The following is a 19,906-nucleotide window of genomic DNA, read 5'->3' on the forward strand; positions in this document are numbered from 1 at the left end:
TTCCTGTTGAAATCCATACACCCCCTATGGAAGACATGACCTTAATCTCCCACACAGGGAGTGTGAATTTCAAACAGGGTTACCTGAATGGGTGACTCTATTTGAAATCTACACCCCCTGTGTGGAAGATTTAAGGTCAATGATTCCATACGGAGTATATTTGTTTCAAATGCAATAGCCCATTTTGTCAAATTGATGATCTAAATCCAAACAAAATGTTACAGCGTGAGGACAATGCTAGGGTATAGGTTGAGAAAGGATTGAAATACAAATATATTTTGTGATATTGATAAAAAAAATGATGGAATATTCGTAAAATTTTACCCTTTACTTCATCAGTTCTTACCTGCATGCCGATAATTGCATAGATGAAAAACAGCATACCAATAAGCAAACATACCCAAGGAAGGGACTAGAACAAAACAAATGAACAAAAGATGATTTCATTAATAGAACAATAGAGAAATAGAACAATGACACAATGTTTAATTCCATGATTATTTGCCAGGCAATACTGAGCTCTGAAAAAAGTTCTGGGAGTCCGCACCCAGAATAGCCCTGTGCATGATGTAACGGTACATCGGCCATATTGAATTGTCAGTCATAGAAGCCATTTTGAATTGTCATTTATAGAGACCGAAATAGTTCAACTCCGGCATTTAGCAGCAAAACCCAAAAATCAAACAATAATATGCGTCTTTAGGCTTGAACATCATTAGGTATGCGTCTTTTAGCACTATTAGTTATCACCACAATGAAGGGCGCATTACACCAAATCAAGGTGTAATGGTGATGAGTTCCGGTTAAAAGTATATGGCTACTGGAGACAATGTGGTGTCGTTAGGGACCTGTTCTTCGTGAGGTTGGCCTGTTCTGATTTAAATGAAAGATGTTAACCTATTAATGACTAAAATAGATATGAAATTATACAAATCGATTTCACAAGAAAAGTAGGCATTACTGCTAATGGAACAAGTTTTAATGTTAGTTTTGGGGTTGAAATAGCGGCATCGCTTTTCAACATTTTTTAATAAAAAACTGAATCTATAAAGTTGACCAAAATTGAAGCTTAAATGAAATTTCAGTCCTTAATTAATACTGCTGTAAAAAGGGGAAAATATTGTCATGCCATGTAGAAAACGCCACAAAACATGTTTTTCAATGGAGAAGTTATTATCTCTGCCTGAATAGCAAGGGAAACATTGATTTCAAAAGTTTGCCGAGGTACGCTATTCTGCACCCCACGGGCCACACACACACATAGTGGAGTCTAATATCTTTGGTGTTGTCAAGAATAATCTTGATATCAAGCCCACCAGTTCCTAACACTAGTTGATCTATTCCAGTTATTCATACACACCCTATATGGAAACATGACTTTAATCTCAGGGATGTAGATTTCAAGTAGAGTCACCTATTCAGGTAACCCCATTTGAAATTCACACTCCCGTGTGAGAGATTAAGATCATGTCTTCCATAGGTGTATGGATTTTAACTGGAATAGCCCAATTCTTCAAGTCCGTCCTCTTTGGAAATTATTACACATAATAAAATACTTACTTTGAAAGATTGTATGAAAGTCCACAATAGAATACGGATGGATGAGCCTTGTCTTAATAGTTTAATAAGTCTGGCAGCACGGAATAATCTCAAAACACTCAGATTAATAATACTTTCCTGTAAAAGAAATAATAAAACACAACAGGTCTTAGTGATAACTCAGTTTGGTGACAACTTTGTGACAACATGTCTTATTGAAAATTCAGTTTGGTGATAACATAGTAACAAATTTGTGACAACATTGCAACAACATTGTGACAACTTTGCTACAACATGTCTTATTGAAAATTCAGTTTGGTGAGAACATAGTAACAAATTTGTGACAACATTGCAACAACTTTGTGACAACTTTGTGACAGCATGTCTTATTGTCAAATCAGTTTGGTGACAACTTTGTGACAACATTGTGACAACTTTGTGACAACATGTCTTACTGACAACTCAGTTCAGGGACAACTTAGTAACAACTTTGTGACAACTAATTAGTGACAATTCAGTTTGACAACTTATTACTTGGTACTCTGTCAGTAAACATGACATCATTGGGCAGGAAAAACCTACTATGTGTTTGTGGCACCTGTTTAAAACAAAACTGCCAACCAGTTACAGAGGAGGTTTTGCTTTAACATGTTCAGGGGCCAATGATACATATGAAGTTTTTCCTGCCCAATGACGATGAGTAGGATTTAATCTTTCCCTAAGAGATTACCATCTCCTCTTGACACTTCCTGTCCATCACTTTGACATGTCCTCTTGAAAGTTCCCCTCAGTTTGGTGACAACATTGTGACAACTTTGTGACAAGATGTCACGAAGTACCCCTAGTGTATATAAAGCACTTTTTTATTCAGCTGCTCTGAAGATGGTACTCACTAGAGCACAGCCCTCTGAAAAGGACTTCTCTTGTGAAAGATTAAAACCTACTCAACTAACAACTTCATGACAACTTTGTGACACCTTTGTACAACTTAGTGACAACATGTCATAGTAACAACTAAGTTTGCTGAGGTATTAGTTAGTATTTAGAAATGGCTTCAATACTTTTCTTTCGGCTAACAAGATTAATTCACAATATTTCAAATGATTTAATTTTATATAGGTTCTAAAGGGTATCATGTTCTAAGCCAACAGAAATATTAGTTTTTAAAATTCATTGGTGCAATTTATCCCTGTGTATATTTTACAATGAGTTATTTCATACTTTATGTTGTGTTTGTGTAAGTTTATAGACCACTTGACATGTGATGTCCATTGCCCGGCAGTATGCACGCGAATTATGGCAATTTCCATTGTTCTTTGCCCTGCAGTGTGCATACGCATCATAGTTTGCTCAGGGCCATTGAACAGTGTAGCGGTTCGTTCAAGCATATCGATAGACCAGTCCCTCACCTTTGTTGATAAACAATGATGTCAAGTGATCTATAGCAATCAGGGTTGTCATGGCAACATCCATCAGACTACATTTGGCCCATACTGAATGTTTTTTGATGCATTTTATCAGTATTGTCTTCATAATGTATTGCAGGGATTTTCCGATATATTTGATCAAGGGCTGTGGTGGGGCCAAACAAATATCTGTGTTGGGGGGCTAAATACACCTTATTTTGCTATGTTTACTGTAAACATAGGCTGGATTTGAACCACAGGCCACCTATTGAGCACCCCATATGTAGCGTAAATTAATTATAGGAAGTTTTTTAAGGGTTAGGAAAAAGATGGAGGGAAATGAAAATCAGTATTACAATGTATGAACCATTACTTCTTGAGAGGTATAATGGTCACTAATGTTTTTCTACTGAGTATATTAACCAATAGAACTGTTTTTGTTTAAACAGTCATGTCGTGTATACACACTTGGGTCCTGGTGGGACCAGGCTCAAGTTAAATTGTTCAAGCCCGGTTTTGGATAAACCATACATGGACCGGCCAGTGGCATGGCAATATGGCAATCCCTGCCTGATTTTGGGTCTTTTGGGCTGCCAAAGAAGAAGAAATGACAGAGAAGAATAGAACAGACTGTTTGAGTTTAATTCCCAACAGGTAGTTCAAAAACTCAGTTATTTAAACCACATCAACTAGTTTCCAATAGAAACTTGCCAAATGTTGCTTTTGATGTGGCCTAGTAAATTATTGGTTTTAATCTATGTTGGTTTGTTTTTTTAATTGAAATTTATTAAATTGGTTTGGTTTTGTGTGTTGCAATTTGCATAACATATCAAGTTCTTTATCACTTTGTGGTATGAAATATATTGCCTATTCTTTTTTATCTGTGAATCTATTATAAGTAAAGCTAGTCCATAGGTGGTATTAATTACCGCCCATCCCTCATACTTGGTTGTATCTCAATAGCCCATCCCTACATATATCATATTTAACAAGATATAAATATTAGCGAAGACCGAATTTTAAAAGACATGTTTGCTGCATATACACATGACATCACCTGTAAATCAAACTCGAAAACGATTTGTTTACAAGTTTTAGTGATGATTGTGTTTTTGAACATGACAGTAAAACAGTGGGCCTCATGGTGAAGTCTTAGTAATAGGAAATTTTCTTTCCTGAAGGCACCATGTCAACAATGCCTAGCAAAGTTGCTTTTTGCTTAAAAGTACCACAATTTTTCACCTTTTGCTACGATGCATTCAGCCTTCCTTATACGCACTACTAACCAATCAAGGGTCGTGGGGAGTTTGATTGACAGTGAAGTCAGATGTAAACTAGTCTTTTTAATTCTATCTTAGATTGCAGCCAATATTTATTTGACTTCAATATTTTTGTTCTATGTCATGATGGTCATTTAACAAAGCACACCAACATATCATTCATTTAATCAACCCATGAAACACCAATGGTGGACAATCAATGAATGGTGCTAGCTAGATACGTCCATGTTTCCTTTACATAAACAGAAACTAACTAAAAGGGATAAGAAACTAAGATTATATAATTATACACAAACTGAAGTGGATGTACATGCAAATGAATTTGATGGATTTTAAAATGTATGGCGATGTAGTTCTTCTTCACAAGTGACCAAAGCTATAAACAGGTCCGAGTCAAGTGAAGTTAATGGAGTTATGTTGCCAGTCCAGTCGTCTTGGGGTTCAGTCACAAGCAAACTTTCATGGGATGAAGTTGCATGAGTCAGGACGTTTTAATGTCAAGTCTTCAGTTGACATAGGTGAGTCTGCATGAGTCAAGTCGGACATAGGTGAGTCCGAGTCGAGTCATTTGAGCCGAGTTTCTACAAGTCTGACTTTAGGTATGTTTCTTTATGAAATTTGTTCCTTACATATGGCAAGATGATTGTTCTAACATACACAATGTACACATGCATCATTCATTATTATGAGGACGATTTTTATATGTAGATGTAGATTCCGACTATAGGGGAAAAGCATAATATACAAAGGCCAGGTTAGGTCAAAGGTCACAGATGACCACATCCTTCCTGCATAAAACCAACCAACATACAAACAAACTGGAGAAAGGAGCAAAAGAAAAGAAGATAATACAAAGAACAAAATTAACATGAAAATGTGGAATAAAGATTGACCAGGGAAAAAAATATAACCGAAGGCTCTGAAGGCAAATGCCTTAGGTGCAGTGTTTGAAATACCACATGCACCCATGCACATATGCATGTAACTTCTTAGCTGTGCATGTAAGCTTGCCCAACTTACCGACACCTGTGCATGTAAAATTCCAAACGTTTTGTTAGAAAAATATAGTGGGTAATTAAAAATGCACAGAACACAATATCTTATCAACTACTTTGTCTACTTCAGTTTCAGATGTACAAAAATAGTTTTAATTATTCATTATTTTGGTTATCCACTCGTTCATTTTGTCATGCATACACGTCTTTGACCCGGAAATCCCCATATCCTGGAGCTGACCGGAGGGTATCGACAATGACGTCACAGTATGGCCCGTTGGGGTATACACAATTGCCTGTGTGACGTAACGCAGTCGATAATAGTCGATCGCAGCTATTCGGCAATGATCGTAGAACTCACGTGGTAAATTTTGACACTTTCATTCATAAATAAGTGTTTAAAATCATTTGCATTACAAAGCAGTGCATGCGAGTTTGTTTGTTTGTTTGTTTGTTGATAACGAAAGTACTTTGACTGTTGGAGAGGTGGAAAGAAAAGTGTCCAGGAGTCAAGTTTTAAAGAATGTTTGAATGTACTGTCCATGCAGAAATTTATTTGCACATGTAACTTTCCTAAGATACATGCACAGGTGTATGGAGCTTTTTTATAGTAATTCGAACACTGCTTAAAGGTGCCTTAGTGCCCAGATAAATTTGTAGCTTTGGACATGTTCTTTAGCATGTGATTGCCTTGGTGCCCTAGAACGGAATAGCCGAATTGCCTGGCTGGCCACACAAACGCAACGGAACTTTTTACCGTGATATTCAATTAATAGTCTTTGAAATAACGCCACTTCTAGATTTTGTAATTACAACGTAGGTTTGACTGCGATAAACCAAGCATAATAATAATCTAAAGATGCAAAATTCGATATTACCATTTTTCTCAATTTGAGATATTGGCATATATATATATGGGTAAATATAAAGAAAACAATAAGAAAATATGTGCTTGATACTTTTGATTATATTTTCGTTTCACCATCGTCAGTTTAATTCAAACCAGCATTATCAGGGCACATGTTGGTGGCCTTATCGCTAAAAATTGGAAAATGGCATTTTTCGTATTTTGCATCTGAAACTCATCAGTCTCACAGTTTGTGATGAACGTTGTCATTTATTAGAGAGCTTGCAATTTCCAAATATACGATTCAAATGCCCGTACATCTATTCAAAATCACTCAAAATCACTTCAAAAAAGGACGGTGGACATTTGAAACACACGTTTGGAAATCGCAAATAATAATTGTTATCATGGGTTAAAATGAAACATCTATGTTTATTCTGTAAAAACTCTTCCAAGAGATATAGAATGCTAAAAATGCTAAATACAAGAAAATTCTTAGAATTACAAACTGAATTACAACCCAGCAAACACGAAACATTTTTATAACGTTTTAAACCGGTTATATTTTGGGTTTTGGTAAAAATGTTTTAACAACATTAAATGTCAGGTTATATCAAAGTCATGAAAACGTTATTAAAACATTTTGCATGAAAACATACTACAATATTTTTGTAATATATTGTCAAATGTTATTTTAAATATTTTTTGCAAATATTTTTACCAATTATTTTGTCAACACTTAAAGAACTTTATGTTAGAATATTTCAAAAAATGAATTTTGATGTTATGAAACATTTTATACCCTTTATGTACCCTTTATATAACCGGACTTTTAAATGTTTTCTGGAACCCTTTCTAGCCTTTTGTTGTGAATAATGTCGAAAATATTTTTGTGTTTGCTGGGAAACTGATAAACAAAATAAAATAAAACATACAGATAAAAGTATTTAAATACACTAAAGATTATAGAAATTTAATAATTTAAATTAGTTATTAGTTTCATAATATACTGCGGTTCTATAATGGAAAAGTCTGTGTGTCTACCGGCAATAAAATACAAGCAGGGTATTACGATAAAAGTGGAATCTTCTGCGCGCGATTAAATTTTTCATTTTGAATGCTTTCCTTGTTTTTAAATTCATGATCAGGGACAGGCGGTTTCAACTTTCTTTCCGTTTTTATAATTTTGCATGAAAAAAAAAAGTTCTTTGCTTTTTTTTCCGCCAAGCAAATCGCCTTCCCTCATGATTCTTAGTTTCCTAACAATAACCTATACACAAAAGGTATATATTCGTGCATTGTTATTTTCACGGTAGCAGCTTGGAACGGGAAAAGCGCCAAAATAAATGTAGCACAAAAATTTCCACTTTTACATATTAGGTCATAGACTCTGGTATTCAGAGTCTATGATTAGATTGACTCCTAGTACTTTGGGTATGAGTTGAATGAGTAAAATTTAAGCTAGAAGAAGTGTATACAGGGGCAATTTGTTTACAATAAGAAGTTGATAATCGAATCTAGAGTTAAGTTTTATCCAGTTCAGTTATGCCACCATTTTGTTTTCGGGGTTCTTATGGACTCATGTCAGCATGCGGAAGCATACAAGCAAGTTTATTTTGCAGAATCTGAAGCTGTTTGTGGTAGATACAGGGACTGCAATAGCCAAAATGAGTAAAGTGCTGCAGCGAGCAAGTTTACTGTATTACAACTGGTAATTCTTAACTCTACAAGTCTCACCAACGCATTTTGATACATTAGTTGACATATAATTCACATCATGCTCACACCGAGAGAAGTTTGTATTAAAAGCACGCGAGAGAGATATATAGTATTAAATTTACTTCTAGGCTGCCTACTACCCAGAAGCATTGGCTTAGACTAGTTAAAGCCATAATGTGTGATTTGCTCCACAGTGACACCCTCAAATTTTCCTGAATTTCTACTTTTTGCATGATGGTGTATTATAATACCATGTAAAAGACTAAGCCTGAAGTGCTACAATTACAGTAAACCTTAATTATAATAAATCTGTAGATCTCCGGATTTATTCAGAGTTCACCAATCGAGTGATGGCTAACACTTCTTGTGGATATGTATCATTGAACTGTGTGCATATCGCTATTTGTCTTGCGTCTTATTTATATATCCCAGCTGCGTGAAGCTCCGCTCAATAATAATAGAATTGGCAGGCTAATACACGCATTGTAGGTGCTGGAATCAAATGGCAATTTTCTTCGTTTTACCAGTTTGTTTGGCTCTAAATTAAAAGGGGACAATGTGATCAGTGAGAACTAACATTTAAATAGGAATCTATCTTTATGCAAATCGCATATTATTGCTTTAATGTTTTAAGTTAGTTGATTAGATTTAAACCAATCAATGTTAAAACCTGTTTAATATATACAACATCTAAAATTAAGGTTAAAAAGAAAAAGACAGTTTACCCTGCTGGTCAGTTGGCATTGTTTAGTTTGTTTTTTAGCTCTTAAACCAATCAGCAATTATATCCAAGTTTCTTTTCAGTTCAGCAGAGATGTAATGAAGGTACTTGACCAAATCCGGAAAATTGGGGGCTCGTCCGGGAAATATGGGCTACATGGTATTACCCCTCTAATTTTTTTGCTCTTATTCCAGAAATGTTTGAACATTTTAAATTTTTGAAAAAATAAATAAATAAAATTGAAAAAATTAACTAATTGAAAAATTAATAAAAAAACGAATATCAGGATTTTTTTATGGCACCAGATCTGATTCTGGATTCCGAAAAGGTTTCATCTCTGCATATTTTGGCCTGTAAAAGTTACTGGGTCTGAAGAGCTTGTTAACAGAGTTGTACCACCAACATACATTACACACTTACGTTTTCCCCGTCGCTTTGCATATTCTGGTAATGCACAGTTGAAGCATAATTAAAAAAGGCAAATTTCCACTTTGATGTTAAACTCATTGATTTGACATACATTTGAAAAATTACAATGTGAAAACTTGTAGGACAATAGCTATATCAGGGGCCATCAGATATAAACTAATAGTGGTAATATGCTGACAAAATAATCATGATCTTGTACATAACAAACAACAACAGTGATTTAAAGTGCACAACGCACAAGCACAACAACTAGATGTTGATCCACAAGCCTCAGCACACCTTACAGGTTGTCACTGACCACCACCCCCCATATCATTCCAAAACATAGGGACTTTGCCGCTTAGGATTGCACACCCTAGAAATTCCACAATTGGCCTTCGCAGCCAGGATCATTTTGTTTTGTATGCATTACAATGAGACAATTAGCAGGAAGTTCATTGTCCAGGGGAATTTCAGTATAACTCAAGGCAAGTTAAATTACATCACAATTCTAGAATATGTATTCCACATCTAGACAAAATGCACCATTAGCGGCCATTTTGTTTCCTACATAATGTAATACTTAGCTACAAAACTACATTTGTTAATATTTTTACAATTTTAAATTATAAGTAAGTATACAATATATCAAATCAATATATATAGTAAATCGATAGAATATGATGGTGATTTCTGAGGTTATATACTTGATATAATCAGACCATCCGACCAGCTAGTATTCTCCTCCGCCATCAGTGTAATTCCAGTCCACTCACTACACATAATGAGTGGAATGAAACCGGCGTATTGCGGAGGCGGAAGATACTGAAACTATATTATTGACGAACGCGCATGCGTTAGTAATATGTTTCTTGAATCGATCATTGTTTGTGACCACTCACCCGGCATTACCCTTATGGGACCCTTACCTTCCTGGTGATACATGTCAGCATCATAGTGACACCAAATTTACCATCAAATCAGTACCCATCAAAAATGATATTACAATATACTCATATTACCACCTGCAAATCCTAGAGGCAAGCAGCAACTTTGTCACCCTGAGGTGGCAGTGATGTCAGTACGTATTTCATCGGGCACATCGTCAAATCGCTAGCGTTCACTCAAAGCGCTGGCTTACACACACACATATACTTAAAGATGCTGCATATATGCGCTCGCAAAACAGCTGCCTCAATGCATTGACGTCACTGCCACATCCATTGGGAGTAAGTCAAAAACGGCAATTTGTATGATCAGTTTTTTATTTCATCTGCAATTATTGGAAGGTATTCGGGGCTGAAGCTTCGCTAACCCCTGTTTATATGCCTCTGTGGTAAAGTTAACTTCCAACCAGCCAGCCAGAGACACCTCATCGTTGTTGTCGCACGTAAAAACACCAGACACATTGGCTACCTATATGTTCACATGCCTTACTATATTGCTGTGCAATCACTTGGATGAAAGTACAGCACTTGCAACGTTTAGGTCGGGAAAACAAAGTCTGGGCAAGATTTGCGTAAAACTTGGTCAATCAATACCTGAAGTAGGTCAAAGTTCATTGATAGTCTAATTGAACATCCTGGATTATTCATCTTGTTGCTGTGATATTTTTCATAAAGTATGAAATAAAATTTTGGAAAATGATCACATACAAAGTCATGGTATGAATTCAAAATAAATAGAACACTGTACAAATGTGATGGTACATGACTGAAACAAATGAAACGATACGCTTATGTACAAGCATCTGGCAACACAGACTTCACACCATGAACCATTCCATCTTTTTTGAGAGGGGGATACATTTAGTGGTAATGTCACTAAATATGTCAACCCACACAGGCAATACTACCATAATAGAGGTTGTGCATATGACGTATCATACCGTAAATATGTCAGACTTCTCATTCAACAAAAGCATGATTGCAATCTACCGCGACAGTTCGTCTCACACACATAACAAATGCACTACGATCAAATAGGTTGATGACAACATTTGATTCAATGGACTGCACTGCGCCATGGTTACAGTGAAGGACACCGGTTCAAATCTTTTGTTTGGCGCCAATCGATAAAAGCATGCAGGGCCTCTATTGTGTTTCTAACAGGCATGAGAATGAACTTAACTCTGTAAACCGAAATAAAATTGAAAACAAAAACAAAAAAACGGTGAAATTTGCCAAAAACAACCTTAACTTAGAGGTTGGACATAATAGTATAATTTTGGGCAACACATTTTCAGATTTAACCTGAATATTCTCATGCCTGCAATGCTGTAATGTCGTGCACCCCAAACATGTGCAATCTGCTGATAAGTCAATTGATATACTTACATCCTGTGAAAGGTGGCCAGACCAAATGATAAATAAATGATAAATAAGTGATAAATAAATCAAGCATGCCTGTTTATTCCACAACAACGTCATAGCTTTATTGGGCTATATTCCAGTTGAAATCCATCCCCACAACCCTCTATGGAAGCTTAATCTTCTACTTGCTTAAGATTTCAAATGAAGTCACCCATTTGGAGGAAGGTCATTTGAAATGGAACTGCCCATTCAGGTGACCCCCCCCCCCCGTTTAAAATTCCCACTCCCTGTGTGGAAGATTAACGTCATGTCTTCCACATGGGGGTGTATGGGTTTCAAATGGAGTGGCCCATTCAGGTAACTCCATTTGAAATTCACACTCCCTGTGTGGAAGATTAAAGTCATAATCTTTCATAGGGGTGTGGATTTCAACAGGAATAGCCCACTGCTGACGGTGTTATATATAGGCTGACCTATAATACTTGTACGGTTTCAAAATTCATGCTCGAAATGTATTTTATTTACAAAATATTCATCATTATATCACGACTTGTTGCTATTCTCTCAAATGTGAGGTCCAAAGCCCACTTAACCATTTCCGACAAACAAGATGGGTTTTACGATGGAGGACTGAGATGAACCAATCACAAACATACAATCACATCATAGGGGAGGAAAATGGAAAAATACTGCTAACAAGTAAACACGGTGGATATGTGAGGCACCATGGATTAAGAAAGAAGGGAATCAATACAATAAATCATGACTAAGGATTATGTTCTCTAATATATGATCTGCTATTAGGAACTGTGCACCCAAGGAATGATGATGTTTGCAGGATAACAGGTAGATATATAGAATACAATACAAGGCATTTATAACATGCCAAACAAGGGTCAAAGTGATGTCCAGAAGGAAACACATTGGGTGACCATGGCGTTGTCTAAATGGAAATATCATACAATCATCCGCTAGGTGACAAAAACTTTATAACCGTGAGAAGAACATTTAATATGTCCACATAATTTTCAGCACAAATTTGCAACTACAATCCTGATGAATCTTTTCCAAGATAAAAAGATAGATACAAGTTGAGCAATAGTAAGTTTTTTGGAAACTTCATTAGGTGGGAGCTCTACTTAACTATGACAAAATATAAAATACAATCGTTCCAAGTGAGAACTACGGGTTACATGCAGGTCTGCCATAACAATGGTTTCTAGAGAATGTACATGTTTGGCACAGGTACTCAATGGTAGTGCCAGAGGGGCAACGCCCCCTCCCCAGTCAGACTATATCAATAAATTGGCAACAACTCCCAAATTGTAGACAAATTTGCACATTTTAAATGTTGAGCTAACAGTGCCAAGGAGTACCAAATCAGAATACAGCTTGCAATGCACAGCTTGCAATGAACATCAGAAACCACAATTTGACCCATAGGAGTAGTTGGGCCAATGGAACATGGAACCACAATTTGACCCATAAGAGTAGTTGGGCCAATAGAACATGAAACCAAAATTTAACCCATAAGAGTAGTGGGCCAATGGAACATGGAACCAAAATTTAACCCATAAGAGTAGTTGGGCCAATAGAACATGGAACCAAAATTTGACCCATAAGAGTAGTGGGCCAATGGAACATGAAACCAAAATTTGACCCGTAAGAGTAGTGGGCCAATGGAACATGGAACCAAAATTTGACCCGTAAGAGTAGTGGGCCAATGGAACATGGAACCAAAATTTGACCCATAAGAGTAGTGGGCCAATAGAACATGAAACCAAAATTTGACCCGTAAGAGTAGTGGGCCAATGGAACATGGAACCAAAATTTAACCCATAAGAGTAGTGGGCCAATGGAACATGAAACCAAAATTTGACCCATAAGAGTAGTTGGGCCAATAGAACATGAAACCAAAATTTGACCCGTAAGAGTAGTGGGCCAATGGAACATGGAACCAAAATTTAACCCATAGGAGTAGTTGGGCCAATGGAACATGGAACCAAAATTTGACCCATAAGAGTAGTTGGGCCAATAGAACATGAAACCAAAATTTGACCCGTAAGAGTAGTGGGCCAATGGAACATGGAACCAAAATTTAACCCATAGGAGTAGTTGGGCCAATGGAACATGGAACCACAATTTGACCCATAAGAGTAGTTGGGCCAATAGAACATGAAACCAAAATTTGACCCGTAAGAGTAGTGGGCCAATGGAACATGGAACCAAAATTTAACCCATAGGAGTAGTTGGGCCAATGGAACATGGAACCAAAATTTGACCCATAAGAGTAGTGGGCCAATGGAACATGGAACCAAAATTTGACCCATAAGAGTAGTGGGCCAATGGAACATGGAACCACAATTTGACCCATAAGAGTAGTTGGGCCAATAGAACATGAAACCAAAATTTGACCCATAAGAGTAGTTGGGCCAATGGAACATGGAACCAAAATTTGACCCATAAGAGTAGTGGGCCAATAGAACATGGAACCAAAATTTGACCCATAAGAGTAGTTGGGCCAATGGAACATGGAACCAAAATTTAACCCATAAGAGTAGTGGGCCAATGGAACATGAAACCAAAATTTGACCCATAAGAGTAGTGGGCCAATGGAACATGGAACCACAATTTGACCCATAAGAGTAGTTGGGCCAATAGAACATGAAACCAAAACTTAACCCATAAGAGTAGTGGGCCAATGGAACATGGAACCAAAATTTAACCCATAGGAGTAGTTGGGCCAATGGAACATGGAACCAAAATTTGACCCATAAGAGTAGTGGGCCAATGGAACATGGAACCAAAATTTGACCCATAAGAGTAGTGGGCCAATAGAACATGAAACCAAAATTTAACCCATAGGAGTAGTTGGGCCAATGGAACATGGAACCAAAATTTGACCCATAAGAGTAGTGGGCCAATGGAACATGGAACCAAAATTTGACCCATAAGAGTAGTGGGCCAATGGAACATGGAACCAAAATTTGACCCATAAGAGTAGTGGGCCAATGGAACATGGAACCAAAATTTGACCCATAAGAGTAGTGGGCCAATAGAACATGAAACCAAAATTTGACCCGTAAGAGTAGTGGGCCAATGGAACATGGAACCAAAATTTGACCCGTAAGAGTAGTGGGCCAATGGAACATGGAACCAAAATTTAACCCATAAGAGTAGTGGGCCAATGGAACATGGAACCAAAATTTAACCCATAAGAGTAGTGGGCCAATGGAACATGGAACCAAAATTTGACCCATAAGAGTAGTGGGCCAATGGAACATGGAACCAAAATTTAACCCATAAGAGTAGTGGGCCAATGGAACATGGAACCAAAATTTAACCCATAAGAGTAGTGGGCCAATGGAACATGGAACCAACATTTGACCCATAAGAGTAGTGGGCCAATGGAACATGGAACCAAAATTTAACCCATAAGAGTAGTGGGCCAATAGAACATGAAACCAAAATTTAACCCATAAGAGTAGTGGGCCAATGGAACATGGAACCAAAATTTGACCCATAAGAGTAGTGGGCCAATGGAACATGGAACCAAAATTTAACCCATAAGAGTAGTGGGCCAATGGAACATGGAACCAAAATTTGACCCATAAGAGTAGTGGGCCAATGGAACATGGAACCAAAATTTGACCCGTAAGAGTAGTGGGCCAATGGAACATGGAACCAAAATTTGACCCGTAAGAATAGTGGGCCAATGGAACATGGAACCCTTAAAAGCAGTGGAACAATGGAATATACTCTCAAATTCTGCAGTCCAATGCCTGAAGCATTATCAATCAACTCCTGAAGCATCAAAAGTCAATACCTTCAAAACTTCATCATTAAGTGCCAACAAAACTGGTTACTGTTACAATGGGGTAGACTTATCTATTTTTTATGCTGGTGTTATTTGGGCGAACAAATACCTCATGCAGTGGATCAAGTTTTATGTGGTTTTTTTTTGGTGTGAGCATTATAAGCCTTCAGTGGCATACACAGAGCCGAAGGTGACCAGAAGGCAACTACAGGCATACATTATGTGTACCACAGAGGTGCACTATGGACACTTCTACTTCTGTACTTGTACTCTGTAGAATCGCACACGTTTGGATAGAGACTGACCGATCAGATCGGTAGCTTCCGAATCTGACCGATTATTAGCTTATCGGTAGTGATCTGCATCGGCCGATTTTTCCTTCATCCGCCGATGTAATGCACCGATCATGAAAGTAATAGTTGAAGCTTAACAAGTATTCATTTATTGGTATATTTCTTTGAATTAGACTAGTTAAATCAAGCGAAATTTAGCAAAAGAACAAACTTTGTAGGCGATAAACCTATAATCATACTGTGATTCAGGCACGCAGCTGAGATAATCAGGTAATTCCCCACATGCACAGTACATGTACGTACGCCGTACGGCCAACAGATGAATATGTACAACTGTAGTTCTTACTTCCGGTTCGGGATTACACACGTGCCGGTGCGTGTCAGATTGGAGAGAGCTACGGGCTGTGTGCAAAACTCAATACTGACTTGAACGTAAACACAATATTAAAATGGGTCGATCGAATGATTCGACGGACTCGGATATCAGGGGGAAAAGGTAAATTGAACTTAGAATAATCATGGTCAAATTAAGTATTGTAAATGAGCACGGGAGTGTATTTTTGTGCTCAGAGCATACAAAATTATGGTAATACTTTGCGTACAAGTACCCTTTCAACATATGGGTGAAATTTACTCGTGGCGATGGCAGCCATTGTTTACAATTGGGGAATTGGTAATCGGTGATCGAATCGGCAGATCAAAGAGGGAATTGATCGGCCAATCGGCCGATTCAGATAAGGACCTGATTGGTCAGACACTACGTTTGAATGTATATCTGAGGGACTTCAATGTCCGCAAGTGATGCTAGGGTACGAGGGCATACAATGTGCAATAGAAACCAAGAGCTGTAGAATAGATTGTTGCCGCCATAGCTTGCAACAGATGGTGAGATCAAGGATGGTATCGGGAAGTAAATTCCACCATGTGACTGCATGAGGAAGGAAGGATTCTGGCTTCTGGCTTGCTGGGATGGTAGGCTCTGTGGTTACTTGGAAGAGCTAGAGAAAGGAAGAGCTGGAGACTGGGTACTCCTGATACATAGGTATTCCACAGGTCAACTTGGGATAATCTAGAGGTTTGGGTTACTTGGGGGGGGGTCCAATTTAGAGGTTTGGTTTACTAGGGGAGGGGTCCAATTTAGAGGTTTGGTTTACTAGGGGGCAATCTACAGTTTTAGAGTTGCAAGACTTTTAGTAGACGATTTGTCCGTACCAAAAAGTAGACTTATTAGTCGCGCAACCCTACTAAAGGTACATGTAAGGCACTGCATGAGGTACATCATAGGTATTCTCACAGACAGTAGTTATAGCTCATATGTACATCATGGGTGTAGGTACTGAATGGTAGTACCACAGTGGCTTTGCCGTCCCCCTCCATCCCTCCCTCCCTCCCAGTCAGAACAATCAAAATCACAGAAAATCGTACTATAATTTGGTTCACCTCAAGTTCGGTAGTGACGTCAATGCTTTTTCGCAGTTGCGCCGCAAGCATGCCAAGAAACCACCCCTGTATGCGTGCGTGTACACTCAGTGCGTTTATCTTTATGCGTGCAATTCGATACAGCAGGGAGCAAAATATGCACGTACATCACTACCGAACTTGAGGTGAACCAAATTATATACCTCTTGCTTAAGGAATAAACAGAACACTGTTCCAATGGTTTACCGCTTTACTCCTTGACATGTATGACGTCACAGGCGATACAGCCGTATTAGTTAACCCATTGAGATGGATTGAGAATTAGTGTGCAGATGCTAGGCACATTATCCGACTGTTATCTGAACCTCACACCTCTTCTGTGGAAGATTTTCTCAGAGGGTGCATGTAATTCAAAAGGAACTACTTAATATGTTCATTCCATTTGAAAATCATACGCCCCCGGTGGAAGATATTTTCCACAGGGGTAGTATGGATTTTACATAAAATAGCCCATTCTAGTATATCTTGATGCATCAGGAACACTCTCGATATAAGTGAGTCTAGCGCCCTCCCTTGTTTCCCTCCATTTTTTTTGGTAGTTAAATTATACATTCTCTTGAATGTTTGTAAAAGTTAAACCTCTACTATCCACTATACCATTCTTCACCTTGATGCGACAGTGACGTGTTCAAGCAGCTGTTTGAGTTTCGATCGCGTATCTATGCGGCATCTTTTAAGCAGCCAGCGCTTTGAGCCAAAGCTAGCTTTTTGAAGTTGCGCCGAATGAAATGCGCAGTGACTACTCTGCCACATCAGGGTGAACAATGGTATGATGAAGACTTAAGGCTTGATATCATTCATGCCTTTATTTACCAATGTCCTTTTATATTTTAGCCTTCATTTCTTTTTTTCTTTCAATACCATACTCACACAAATTAGTGCCCCCTAATTGGTAATTACAAAATATCTCAATATATAAAACAACACAAATCAGCTTATCTCAACTGTATTCCTTATGTACAAGAAATCAGCAAAGCAGACAATGTTAAAGTTTGTTCGGCTTATAATAAGCGGAAATTGTTTGGTTTTTGTTACTGCGTGGTTGATAAAGTCCCAACTCACATGATCACATACGTGTGCGCCAATCATGCACTACACAACACGCAACTAGTGTTTAAGTGCTGCGCCCAACTGCATGCACGCCATTCTACATCAATACAAGAATGTTACGAGTCTCATTTTTTAGGCCTCTTATAAGCCAAACAAACTTTAATCACACCCAAATCGGGTGAATCCATTCAAAGTCCACATTCCCCCTGTAGAAGATTTTGAAAATGTCTTCCACAGGAGTGTGATTTTCAAATGGAATTAGCATATTGACCAACTCTATTTGAAACTCACCCTCGTTCTGCAGAGGGTGTATGACATTCTAATGGAGCTGTCTTAATGTGTTCATTCCATATGAAATTCATACTCCCCCTGTGGAATATATTGCCAAAATCTTCCATGAGGGAGGGTGGACTTTAAATAGAATAGTCCATTTCCACTTTTACATTGTCTTTGTATACATATCCTAATAATGCCATGCGTTGAGCGTATACCAGTGTGAATGCAGAATCAGTTAATAATCACGCTGATTGGTTGATCAACAATCGTGATAACAAAACGACTGATCCACTGGTTATTGAGCGTGTAGAAGGGGTTTCACCTCTTCTATATGCTCCATGCTCACCATCTCGTGCCCTTAACTCTGAACAGAAATTTTACTTTAAATATCAATTAATTGGCAATCTCATGTTTCCACACCCGTGATGTCAATGAGTTGACTCCCCCTTGCTTACGTAATAAAATACAACTGTTAAGCTTACAGCTTTACTCAGCGTCTGGTATGACGTCACAAGTGGTATGAGTTGAGATTGCTTATTTCGTCAAATCTTTTGCACATATGTGTACATCCATATCAAAACAATGCACTTGTCGGCTGCTACATGTGTCTCATTTCATAATGGCTAGGAATAAATCATCCCAAGTCACATGGTTTAGGAATACCATGGAATACAGAGAACATTCCTTATACAATTTGACTTGGGGATGATATGAAGTGATCTACACTTGATATGAGTCTGGTATTTATTCCTAGTTATTATGTGAAATGAGACACATGTAGCAGCCGACAAGTGCATCATTTTGATATGGATGTACACATATTTGAAAATATGAAAAAGTACAACATTTTCGTACCAGTTGCAGGCACGGCTATACTTTTTTTGGCTTATAATCGGCAAAGACAATTACAACAACAGTGAACATTTACAAAGCACCTACATCTGCAAAAGTACACTCATGGCACATGCAGAGCAACAAGTGAAATAAAACATAATTCATGAGAACAAGGCACAAAACATAAATGAAACCAACATTACATTTTAAGCAATTGAAATGGGGCAAGTTTTAAATTTTGATGTGAAAGAAATGTGATTCGGAAATTTTGATGCAAAGAAGGTTACAAAGGCACTGACTCATAGTATCCATGGATTGATATAGAATCGTTTAGAATGGCGTGCATGCGATTATTGAGCGCAGCACCTATGCCAGTTGCGCTTTATGTAATATGCGACTGGCGCATGGTAACTGGAACACAGTAACAAAAACCAAATATTTTTTGCCAATTAGAAGCCAAACAAAGTATATATAGTGGATGGGTTTTTTATGGAGCTACTCCCTATTCCAGAAAAACTAATTTTTTTGGATTATAAAAATATTTTCCTGTTTTGTCAAATTAAACATAGCTAAATCATAATCCTGGCAATAAAAATGAAATTTTAATATTTTTGCAATTTGAAGGAAAATGGGCCAAAAACATGCAATTTTGCATGTTTTCTTACAATTGCAGTCACAAAATTCAAAGACTTGGCACAAGTCTAAGCATTCAAAATCTTGAATATAGGGTAAGAGTTAGCTCATAATTTTAAAATTGTATGTTATTTTCGGAAAATGGAAAATGTGTTTTCCAAAAATTAGAATGCATAACTTGAAATTAGTCTTTGTTCAAGTCTTTGTACTTGATTGTCACAGAATACGAAAAGGGTCGAAAACGCCCTAAAAATGCATGTTTTTGGCCTTTATTTCCAAAAATTGACCAAACATTAA

General features: G+C 37.6%; 1 protein-coding gene across 29 annotated transcripts in view; it reads right to left on the reverse strand.

Annotated features, from left to right (window-relative positions):
• Positions 1 to 19,906, reverse strand: part of LOC140136902 (voltage-dependent calcium channel type A subunit alpha-1-like) — a 471,089-nt gene that overhangs the window by 52,692 nt on the left and 398,491 nt on the right. For 25 of the 29 annotated variants that reach the window (XM_072158531.1, XM_072158544.1, XM_072158537.1 and 22 more), the window contains 3 exons: positions 8,928 to 8,951; positions 1,561 to 1,677; positions 347 to 412 (listed from right to left, as the gene is read on the reverse strand). In XM_072158531.1, the coding sequence (XP_072014632.1) occupies positions 347 to 412; positions 1,561 to 1,677; positions 8,928 to 8,951 (207 nt within the window). The remainder of the gene's footprint in view (positions 1 to 346; positions 413 to 1,560; positions 1,678 to 8,927; positions 8,952 to 19,906) is intronic. The other 4 variants (XM_072158536.1, XM_072158535.1, XM_072158534.1 and 1 more) reach the window with 1 other exon arrangement.

Source organism: Amphiura filiformis, chromosome 17 (genome assembly GCF_039555335.1).
Source record: "Amphiura filiformis chromosome 17, Afil_fr2py, whole genome shotgun sequence".
NCBI lineage: Eukaryota > Metazoa > Echinodermata > Ophiuroidea > Amphilepidida > Amphiuridae > Amphiura > Amphiura filiformis.